The sequence below is a fragment of the Ischnura elegans genome, chromosome 1, assembly GCF_921293095.1.
Source record: "Ischnura elegans chromosome 1, ioIscEleg1.1, whole genome shotgun sequence".
In the NCBI taxonomy this organism is placed as follows: domain Eukaryota; kingdom Metazoa; phylum Arthropoda; class Insecta; order Odonata; family Coenagrionidae; genus Ischnura; species Ischnura elegans.
Genome location: NC_060246.1, coordinates 6,292,688 through 6,304,721, shown reverse-complemented (window position 1 = coordinate 6,304,721; position 12,034 = coordinate 6,292,688). Strand labels below are relative to the sequence as shown.

At 38.9% G+C, this 12,034-nt stretch overlaps 1 protein-coding gene across 1 annotated transcript; it reads right to left on the bottom strand.

Annotated features, from left to right (window-relative positions):
* Positions 1-214: 214 nt before the first annotated feature.
* LOC124155157 (protein FRG1) lies at positions 215-11,459 on the bottom strand. Its single transcript, XM_046528877.1, has 6 exons — positions 11,341-11,459; positions 11,183-11,265; positions 10,966-11,091; positions 10,604-10,773; positions 9,242-9,453; positions 215-647 (listed from the first exon to the last, which is right to left on the bottom strand). Exons 1-6 carry the CDS (start codon positions 11,397-11,399, stop codon positions 500-502), a joined length of 798 nt encoding a protein of 265 aa, XP_046384833.1. The 5' UTR covers positions 11,400-11,459; the 3' UTR covers positions 215-499.
* Positions 11,460-12,034: the final 575 nt, after the last annotated feature.

Sequence of the window (12,034 nt, the reverse complement as noted above, 5' to 3'; positions counted from 1 at the left end):
GTGTCAACCCCATCTTTAATGTATCAACCACTTGCTGACTGGAGTACCACAGCTAAGATGTACACAATAACCAATCAAACCTTAACCTGAGCTCAACATTGATTAACTTTGGTGATAAGGCCGGAACCCATGCCCATGATTCAATGTGGCTATGCACTTCCCCAATAGAGACGAATAAATTCAAAAATAAACTAAATACTTTCCTATTACATCATAGGTTTAACTAAAGAATTTGTGTATTTTATTAAATGCTCAAAGAAGCAATAATCTATCCCACAAATCAAGCATTCACTTGTTCAACAGTGAAAATCTGAAATCAAATCAAAAGATAGAACAAATTCCTTAAATATATTGATGCCTCATGGAACCACAAATGACTTCAATTTCTTCCTTTAGAATGCAACATCACTTACTCCAAATAAAGGCAATATGTTCTAGAAGTCTGGTCATCAATCACACACACCCTATCAAACATGAAAATTGTCCATTCAGTTGGCAATCACTTGCAATAACGGTCAGCTTTCATCTTGGCCCTTCGATCGAGAAGTGCTTCATGCAAGCTACCATCTTCTCTAGCTTTCTCCAAGGTATCCCTCCCTTCCTCACATACACGAAGACGCTTGTCTTGGAATTTCTGAAACTTCTTTCTGCAATGAAAAATACTGGTATGAGTTCAAAGCTGCCTCCACAAGTGAGCATGACTGTATGATTATTTTTTATATTAAGGTTACAAATATACACAGTAAACCCATGCTTTATCCATTCTGGAGAATCAATTGTGAAGTGAATTCTATTGTATATTGAATCAACATTATGTCGGTGAGAAATCAGTGTAAAGAGCATTAGCACTAATCCATCCTTCAGAGCCAATGCATATGAAATATCGGGGATTACTATAATTATAAAAAGTACTATCAAATCAATACTGAAAATTAATGCAGTAGGAATTAATAATTGGAATTTTAAAAAGTGCGCGTAATGTTAGCTTAGATTATATGTTGGATCCATCGTATAGTGGGCCTCTACTGTATAGGATTGATAACAATTTTCACTAATATTACTACATATTAATAGAGAAAAATCAATCACTTATTTAAAATCACATATGAGGAGTGCTTACCCAGCTGTAGATGACAGCATACATATATGAAAGCCTAACCATCAAACTTGCAAGACTGAGGACACATAGTGATGCGTTAACCAAAGCCTTGGAGTTTGAAGCAGTTAGGCAGTCAGTGACAGGACATCCCAAAGTACGAGACATGGAAGCTGACACCATTGGACCTCATAAAATTCAAGAATTAGTGGAGATGGCATTGGAAAAATTAAAATCCAAGATGAGAGAAATCCGATGCTGGGCTTGTGGGAAGGTTGGACACATGAGGAGCACGAGCACTGCGAAACCAAATGGGGAAGAAGGTGCAGGTATACTAAAGAGGGAGGGCCAGCTGTCAACCTGCAAACAGAAGGCCCCAACAACAATAGCAAGAGTAGCATCCCTAGCTGGCTGTAGGGGTAGTTTGTACATAGATGGATAGACAATCGAGACAGTTACTTCTCGACACAGGAGCTACCATGACCATCCTAAACAAGAAAACAGTGAAGAGGGAGGAGAAGATAAAGCCAGCAAAACGCATACTACATTCTGCTACAGGTAATCCGGTCAGAGTCTATGGAGAGGTAGCTGCTACCTTCCTTATTGGTGGCAGTACCTTCAAACATCAGGTTTTCATGGCAGAAATACAAGATGTCATCCTTGGAATGGACTTCGTCACAAAATTTGGTCTCAAGTTGGATTTGAACAAGAAGACAGTGGTTATTGGTGATGAAGAGGTCATCCTATACTCAGGGAAACCTAGCTACAGTAGAGTATTCCTGTCATTACCCATACCAGCAAGGACTCAGCTTGTGACATATGGAACGAGGACGGAAAATGAAGGGCAAGGTCAAAGTGCACTACTGAAGCCAGCAGTAAAGGAAGCCTTCACTGAGGAGTACTAGTGACCAGAACCTCATTCCTGACTGTAACCTGAGTGCAACTACTGTGTCACCCATAGGGAGCTATAGGCAGTAGTTAAAGCTGTTGGAAACTTTCACAAACATCTCTATGGAAGAAATTTTCCACTCAGAACTGATCATGCAGCAGGCTTCTTTGTTTTATAACTCCTGAAGGGCAAGTAGCAAGCTGGATTGAACGGCTGCAGGAATATGACTATGAATCAGTTCATTGAGCAGGAGCCAGTAATGGAAATGCTGATGTCCTTTCAAGAAGACCTCAGTGGAACTCGATCCTGGAAGATGATGGGGTGCCAAAAACGGTGATTGAAAATTCAACTGGAGACCTAAAGAGGCAGCAGGTGATTGTTCCACAAAACCACATACCTGAGGTTTTGAGGAGTCTGCATGATGGCGCTTTTGGAGGACATCTTGGTCTACACAAGACACTAGAAAAAGTCCAGGAAAGATTCTACTGGCCAAATTTGAATGAAAATGTCAGGGAATGATGTAGGAAGTGTACAGTGTGTTTAGCAGAAAATGGTCCACTGAATAAGAGAAGAGCACAAATGAAGACCTACATGCAATGTTGGGGCACCTTTTGAGCGTGTGGCCATGGACATATCTAGACCTTTTCCCATAACCATGGATGGAACAAATATATCCTTGTAGCCATGGGATATTTCAAGGAGTGGGTTGAAGCATATGCCCTTCCAAACCAAGAGGCTATTACAGTGTCCGATCTGTTAGTGAAACAATTCTTCAGTCGCTTTGGTGTCTCATTAGAGCTTCACTCTGATCAGGGGACATATTCTGTATTTCGTCAGTACCGCACCGATCGGTTTCCCTCTCAAGACCACCAACTGGACATCATTCCGTACCGACAACGGTTCCTGTACTGACGACGGCACTTTTAGCGATTCTGTAAGGTCGTCGATTTCAAACCAGTCAGTACGGTTCCCCCTCCTTCCCAAACAGGGAAAAACCGAATATATCCGAAGTTAGAAATCATCTGATGTGTCACCACCAATGAAAGAAGTGTAAAAACAAGTGAAGACTCATTGGCACGCAGTTTGTAGTCGTCGTTTTAAATCTTTTTATTTGCGGAAATTACGACTTATTGTTAGATTAAGATAACCATTATTGGATAACTTGTTAACAATGCTTATATAATATGTGGTAGTAATACTGTGTCTACAGAATCGAAGGAAACAATATTACAACATCACAACATAGTTTGTATGTGATGGAGATTGCTGTAGCTGGAATGAATTATTGAAACTATCCTTGAGGTCGTAGTTACTTTTTTTATGCATTGGTTCCATATATAGCTATTTATTCATGATTTGGTAATATAGTTGTCATTAAGTAGGTTCCGTCTAAATGTTATCAACGGAAGGTTATGCCATTGGCACCATAACAGACGAAAATCACATACCATGGAACGTGAACATAGTATTCAAAAGCAAATGTAAATGTTATATTAGAGGAACAAAAAAGGAAATTGTTATAAAAATATGGAGCTGGGAGTAATTAAAAGAAGTGTAACGACAACAAAGTAAAGAAATCGTGATTTGGTGAGATACATATTTATAAGTTTTGCATTCCAAGTGAGAGAAAATGATAATATTGCGGTAAACCTTCAACTTCAAACCTTCAGACTTATTACCAAATATCTTCTTTTATCGTCAAGGGAATCAATGGCTGACGATAAAATGAAATATAGTTGCCTATTACAAATGAAAGAAATTGATACCATTGCGGCAAACTTCATATTTAAATAAAAAGATCTTATTTCTATGTCGAGAGAAACGCCAAATGATGACTGAGTAAAATAATAGTTGCCTATTTAGAGTGAGATAAAGTGATAACATTGCAGCAAAACTCATATTTCATCAAATATATTTTTTATGTCAAGGGAGTAAATATATGATCATAGAGTGAGATAAATCCTATTCCAAGCAAGTGAAAGTGATGATATACATGAGAGAAAGTCATAATATGGTGGCAAAACTGATGTTTATTAACCAATATCTAATATTTATGTCAAGGTAATCAATAAACGATGACACAGGGAATTATAGTGGCCTCTTCGAAGGGGGAGAAAAGAGATAAAATTACAGTAAACCTCATTATTTAATCGGTGATGAGGGAAAAACAAAATAAAACGTTCAATGCGCACCGGGGAATTCATGAAACCCACTAGTCAGTGGCCGTACCGAAACCTTTTCGGTGCCGGTATGGCTACCGACAATCTCCCGTTTTCTTGTTGGTGCCGCACCGATTGGGTGCATACAGAATCGCACGACGTGTTGGTGTGACGTCCCACCCAACGAATCAGTGCCGCACCGATCGGTTTGGAGATACAGAATACGGCCCTAGGGAAGAAACTTTGAGTCAGAAGTATTCACCCTGGTGTGTAAGTTGATGGACATCAGGAAAACCAGAATACCACTTCACCCACAGTCTGATGGAATGGTTGAGCAGATGAACCGACCCCTGGGTAGATACTTGACAAAAATGGTTTCAGACAATCAACAGGAGTGGGACCAGCATCTCCATTTCTTTCTTATGGCCCACCGCAGTTCCCTCAATGAGACAACCAAAGAAACATCCACTTGCATCATCTTTGGGAGAGATCTGCGTTTACCCTGTGATGTCTAATTTGGGTGCAAGCCTTGAGAGGATGTTGAGAAAGAAGCTTACATCACAAAGCTCAGGAAGAGTATAGATGAAACCCATACAAGAGTACGTTCCAATCTTGAGGCAGCAAGCGACAAAATGAAGGAGAGGTATTACATCGAGGCTGACCAGGGTGGCTAGTAGGCTGGACATTAGGTGTGGCTCGACAACCCCAAAAGGATCCGTGGGTACTCTCCAAAGCTCCAGAACAAGTGGGAAGGACCGTATGAGGTAGCTACCAGGATCAATGATGTGGTGTACAGTACCACAAAACCTCCAAGAGGTAAGCCAAGAGAAGCCCATTTCAATCGTTAGGCCCCTTTTCATGGCAGTAATCGTGTGGAGAAAGGACAAGCAGCTCAGATGCAGTGCACATTGGCATCTGAAAGATTTAGGGGTGGAATTGATCCTCAGTCTCCCAAGAAGTATTAGGTGCATAATGATATATTTCGCTGCCAGGATGAAATTTTCAAGGATGAAGAGCCTGAACAGGATAGTGGCTGCTCAGAAGCTGAAGAGGATGTTGATCCTGATCATGTGACGCCTGTTGAGGGACATCCTACGGTGCAGAAAATGGCTTATTTGGAACCCACAGATGACTTACTGTCTGTAGAAAAAAGCAAGATACTCGAGTTTGAGGAGCTCTAGCGTCCAAACGAAGCAATCGATTTCAATGCAATAAAAAGCATACGAAAGAAAATTCAGTTCTACATTATATCGTGTACTTTAAAAATTCTTTGGCTAAATAGTATTTCCTGTACTTAATTTTTTCTCAAAAAAGTACCCGTTTTTTGCGCGTAAAATCAAGTTGCCCAACTTTGAGCGCTTGGCATTCTTGTAGTTTTCGCTCCTTTAACTTGGAATTTCGATATAAAGAAGCCACATCTATTACTAGCAGTTTTCCGAAAACAAATTGTTTATACCACAAAAATTAACAGAGTTGTTGTAAACAACGCAAACCTCTGCTAACTTCGAAACCAATGAGTCAATTGAAAATTGATTGGTATTGTTGTCTTCCGTAGAATGTTAGTAATGCAAGCACATATGAAATGTATATTAAATATCAATAATAACGTCAATATCATTTATTATTTATCTGGATGTTTCTATGCGCGTACCGACAGCTCCGTTGTGGGAGGGGGAGGCGAAAAGAGGCGCGTGGTTGCCACCGACTCAGCAGAGGGCGCGCTTCCTTTAAATGACGGACTCGCACGATGAAAGTATCGTTGTTGCACCCTTCAGGTAAACTTAAGGTCAGGTTGGGCTGAGCTTTCATCAAAAAGACAATCAGACACAGTTTGATACACCATTTTTTACCTTTTTGTCCATACTTTTTTCTGCTTCGCAGCGAAAAAAGCAAATTGCACTCAATACCATTTTGACTTCCGTTTCCGAAAAACCCGTTCTTGGACGCATGATTCACCGAGGGAATCTGCACTAACAATAGTCGAATCATCCCTAAAGGTAAACGTTTTAAAGCAACCAGCGAATGATTCATTAACTACTAGGGTACTGTGAGTCACGATGTGCTATGTGGCAACTGCGCACGACTTCGAGAGACTTTCTCTTTTCTGTTGCTTTGTTTAGGCTATTCCCGTCAGGCAGAGAGAAGGCGACAACAAGAGCTAAAACCAAAAATAAATATAAAAAGATATTGAATATACTGCTGACATTTAACGTGTATGATCTACGTACATGCATTACTAACATTCTACGGAAGACAACAATACCAATCAATTTTCAATTGACTCACTGGTTTCGAAGTTAGCAGAGGTTTGCGTTGCTTACAACAACTCCGTTAATTTTTGTGGTATAAACAATTTGTTTTCGGAAAACTGCTAGTAATAGATGTGGCTTCTTTATATCGAAATTCCAAGTTATAGGAGCGAAAACTACGGGAATGCCAAGCGCTCAAAGTTGGGCAACTTGATTTTACGCGCAAAAAACGGGTACTTTTTTTAGAAAAAATTAAGTACAGGAAATACTATTGAGCCGAAGAATTTTTAAAGTGCATGATAGAACGTAGAAATAAATTCTCTTTCGTATGCTTTTTATTGCATTGAAATCGATTGCTTTATTTAGACGCTAGAGCTCCTCAAACTCGAATATCTTGCTTTTTTTTACAGACAGTAGACACCCCCAACTGTCAATGGTCAAGCTCATCCCGATGAAGTGTCAGTGGTCGTGTCTCAGTAACCTTCACCCACTGTCCCAATGGTTCATCAAATGACTAGACCACCAATCATCCAGTGGGTCAATTCCTCGTGCCCCAAGAAAACCACCAACGTCTCCACCTCTCATGGCCCATGGTGAGAGCAAAGCGCTCAGGGACAGAGCAATTTCTTGGGGTGGGGGTGGTGTAGGGGTGCCCGTGTGTGACGTGGGCATTGCTGGGTGACGGGCTGTTTATTTATATAGGTTCGTTGCATTGAAGATGATGAGTTCGTATAAGATATCATTTGTTTAAGTGTTTTAAATATAGTGCTTATATAATTCTCAAGTGTTGACAGCTTATTTCAGTGTGAACCCATAAAAATATAGACTTTCACCTAGCCCCCCTCTTAAATTTCCATATCCATCCTTCACACACTCATTTCCCCAAGGACAACTGACAACTGCACTGGGTTTTCTAAGCATTGGTAGACCTTAATTCGCAAACTTGTAATTCATAAAATATCTCTCCAGAGACTTCTAGGTACATATTGCCACATAGCCAGGAGCTCAAAAAATATCCCATAAAATTACATGGCAATAATAAAAATGATGGTAAGTTTATTTCTATTGGTTACTAAGTCCGTATCAGATATAAATTGAGGTAATATATAATCTAAGAGGACATTAATATCATTATAAATAGAATACATAAAGAGACTAGCATTCACTCAGAATATACACACAGAAGGTCACAGCAACATGATGAAAGAGTTCAGTTTTCTATTGCAATCACAGTTGCATTCATTGTTTTTTGACATAATTACAGCAAAATGCTTGATGGCGAAGTAAGTTTTTCACTCATTTTGTTGAAATCATGAAAAGAAGGATGTCATTAACGTAGGAGGGTAGATTGTCGAGGGTTATTGTGGCTGAGGTGTGGTTGAGGGTAATTGTAGTGAGGACCATACAATGAAGAGTGGAGGCAGCTTTGGGATAAGTTTATGTCCGTGCTATTTTGTCTATGGTAGGCAGGCAGTACAATGTGGTGGGGGGGGGGGGGGGAGGAGGGGGAGATTTGGGTATTGAAAGTATACAGGACTTTAAACAAGTGAAGTGGTAGATTGTGATAATTGTGAAAAAGTGCTGATAAAAGGAGAGGTCCAATTCTAGAACCTTGGGGGACATCTTCATGTACTTGAGTTGCAAAGGACAAGACTGTCTTGCCAGCCAGACAAGCCAATGCTGGTTAGGCAGCAGCCTGTTGTCGAGGCAGGATCTTATGCAAAGCAGGGAAAAGCTATTTGCCCACAGCCTTGAGAGTTTTTAGTATCTTGCGATCATCATTTACAAAGACTTTACTGAGGTCATAGAAGATACCTGGAGGGCATTTCTATTGTAAATGGCCAAATGAATACGCTGAGTACCTGAAATGCGGCAGTGGAGGTAGATTTTCCAGTAAGGAGGCCACGGTGAGTTGGGCATTACAGCTTTAGTGACTAAAGAAAACTTCAAGAATGTAGAGAAAAAATGGACAAGCTACAAAGCATTGATATTGTCCAGCAGATATTCATTTTAGAATGATGACCTTTTCTTTTGGCAGGCTTCAAATAGGCTCATTTTAGTTGAATGGGTAAGGGTCCATCATCGAATGTGGCATAAATTATGTAAGCAAGGGGATTGTATGGTGAATAAGCTGCTTTCAAGATGCAGATGAGGATTTCATCAAAAACTGGTGATCATTCAATTCGGATGATATTCAACAATAAATAGACCTCATTCTGAGGCCAAGTTAAGTCTTATCCAATCATCACTAGCTAACTAGAAATTATTTATGAAATTCTTGACAGTAAACAAACAACATTTTATGATCCATGATAAAAAGTAGGCCTATTAAATCTCTGGATTGGAAAGTCTGTTTTCCCAATTTAAATTTTTTTGCCAAAGTTTCACATGACTTGATTTCTAAACAGAAAACCTAAAGACCAACCAATAAATCTAAGTAATAACAACTAAAAACAAATAAATCTAAGGGTTGTGTGATATTGACAGGTATGTCAGCAATGTTTATGATACCCAAAAAATTCATGATATTTGGCTGCTTGTAGTTTGAAAGTGAAATTGTTCATTAGAGGACTAATAACTTCCAATCATACTTACACTAGAACAAAAAATACCCAATGGCATATAAGGATTAGTTATGAAAATGTTGATAGATACAAATATTCCTAACCTTGAGTTTTAATATGAGAAAGAAATATGTACACTCCACCAGTTTAACAGAACAAGAACCATGTTGATTTGAAAAAATGGTTTCATGAAACTCAAAGATTCTTCATTTGTCAAGCAAAAAGGGAAAACAGATACGCATTTAACAAAAAACAATACCTACTCACATTACTATGATACTCACACGTAATTGATTTCCACTTGGCGTATATTTCCTTTGTCTTGATCTTCATCACCTTTACTAGTGCCAGCTCCATCCGAAGCTCGTGGAGCATTGCATCTTACCCTCACAATTTCCCCAGAACCAACTGTTTTGGCTGTAGCAACAACGTCTCCGCTACTCACGTCCTCTCCAAGGAAACGATCATTGCTACCTAAAAGGGCCATCTTCCCATCCTATTGCAGATGCAAAGAAATTAAGAGTTTTTTGTTTAATAACATCTATCAAAGTATATGATTCAAAGCTTTTCAATAATAAATTACCTATGTATAAATATCAAAATGGGAAATCTTTACCACGCAAAATCCTAGGATGCATTGACTATTCATAAACTAACAAGGTCAATACTTCCCTTCATTCAGTCAAGGCCCAGGGAACAAAACACCAGTCTTGAATCTCAATAGGCATCACGCCATTTTTGAATTTTGAATAATATGTAATTTTTCAGAACCCTAAGTGCTTATCACGGCTAGGCCCAATGAATATGAGGATTGCGTGGGAAATTTAAATCGATTAAAGAAAGAGTTCCAAGGATTCTTAGCTGATAGTATGAAGTAAGGCATCAATATTTTGAATAATGTAACCAGTTTCATCCATGTAAAAGTGAAAGTAATCTCATTAACATTCCAGGAGTGTTTAGGCACAGCTAAGTCAAAGAGTTGGACTTTAAAAATAAGGAATTGAAGTCTTACCTAAGAGGGGCATGAAAGTTATTAATAAAAATGATTCCTCAAGAACCTTAAGAGGTAACATGGGAGGGTCACCACATTTGTTATCTCATCTCTCAAATACATGCTTCTGATGCTTCCTTCACTTCAGCAATGATTTACACAGCTGCAAGGAAGTTTGAAGTCTCAATAAATAAAAATGGTTTTAAAGTCTTCTTATGATGTAATGGTGGTCAAGGGTTGGCTGGATTGACAGATAACTACCATATATTTGGTCCAGGATATCACCAGCCATCAAGAACTTATAAATATTAAACAAATTGATATTTTACATTTAAAGTATAAATACATCACCATTACGCTCCCCATATTTTAAATTAATTCACAACAATACTTATTCAAACGTTGCTATCCTTCAGAAAAATTTTGGTACATGCAATGAAGTATCCGTGCTCTTTCGCCTTGATCAGAGCATTTTCTTGATGGAATAAATTAGTTACCAGAAGTTAAATTTGTCACCATTTCACACCTGATGTAGAAATTTCCAGCATATACTAAGGGGCCTTCTTCAGAGGAATTATTCTTCAAGCATCCTACGAACTTGCCATTTACTTCAAAATCACGAGCGCTATTAAGCTCCAACACAGCCTCCACTTACCTGAAAAATAGGCTCCCACTGTTCTAAAGCTCCAATGGCATCAGACCTCCCAACAACTTTCCCAGTTCCTGGTTCCACCCGAATATATTTTCCATACCCACTCTTGAAAGCAATTTTTGTTTCTCCAACCCTCACTGCTGTTAAGATTTCCTCCGGTGAAGGTCCATCTCCTAAATTAAATTACGAGCATTTAAGGAGATTGAGGTCTCACATAAATAAATAAATTGAAAAAGGGAGGAATTGTAAACGTTTTCTTGTACACCTAAGGCCTACATTCATCAAAAGCTGGTAACTACTTTCAAGATTGACAACTTAAACAAGCACAAAGCGTTCTCTTTTCAAGACCATCTTATAAACCTTACCTTGGTCATGCGGCGCACCCACTGTGAAAAGACCATTATCTAGGGCTCTAATATAGGTCTGCTCTCCTAATTCAATGGCAATTGATCCGACAATATCTTCGGTACAGCCAGCACTCCACCATCCCCCTGAAAAAAAAACAATTTTGGCTCATTTCAGAAAAAGTTGGCATAATTAGAACTTATAATGTGACCACACTGACTTAAAAAAACGCATTACCATGATTGTTTGAGTCTTCATCTTTTCGTCCTCCCTCCTCGTCAGTTTGGTCAAGCTTCTTCCTTTTCTTCTTTTTACGGGGACTGTTGAAAGACAAAAAATATAAATCGAAGCTACAACACACCAGCAAAAAGTGTCAAATGCAAATGAATTAGTACCCTAAATCATTGCGTTTGAGGTTCAGTTTCACGGCCTTCACAGATTGATATTCTGCCATCCTTGAAAATCCAGCTCGATGCAGCTTGTTTACTGTTGTTTACTACTTTAATCGTTATTCACTTGGCAAAGCACTAGTAGTAGCACGTATACCCAGCAGAGAGCAGTGTTACTCTTTTTAAAATGGCAGCGCCATGATTAATGGCAGCGCAATATTTGTAATGCAGATATTTACAGCATTTTTAATCTAGAACATGCATTTATCAATCGCTACATAGGTTTAAATTTATTCTTATTAAAAAAGAAAACGATTCTTTGGGTGAACCGGAACTATTTAGGAAAAATAAAATATATAAATATAATAATATATATATTTAATATAAAATATCTATCCACGTAAGATCGCCCGGGCGGGTTGGGTAGGACGGGTTGTACTAAAAGGAACGGGAAATCGTTTTATCAATGGTTTCGATAATGTTTTTTCGCAGGAGAAAAATAGTTATAGAAACCGCCGCCAATACGCCAAGGGGCCTACTCCGGTCGCGCCCGATTCTTTTAGGATAAATTTAACCTCAATTGCAATGGACCAATTAAGACATGGTCCTTCTTATCTTGATATAAGTTACGTTATTGAATGCACTCGCCTTTGTACCTAATAGCCTGAGTTGACTACGAGCTTGCAATTGACTTGATTTT

What these genes read in the sequence shown, in the direction of transcription:
- LOC124155157 (XM_046528877.1), bottom strand. Translation starts at nt 11,399, where the DNA reads ATGGCAGAATATCAATCTGTGAAGGCCGTGAAACTGAACCTCAAACGC. An exon ending in GGGTGCGCCGCATGACCAAG is followed by an intron (nt 10,774 to 10,965) that starts GTAAGGTTTATA and finishes AATTTAATTTAG; the next exon opens with GAGATGGACCTTCACCGGAG. An exon ending in AGTGGGAGCCTATTTTTCAG is followed by an intron (nt 9,454 to 10,603) that starts GTAAGTGGAGGC and finishes CATCTGCAATAG; the next exon opens with GATGGGAAGATGGCCCTTTT.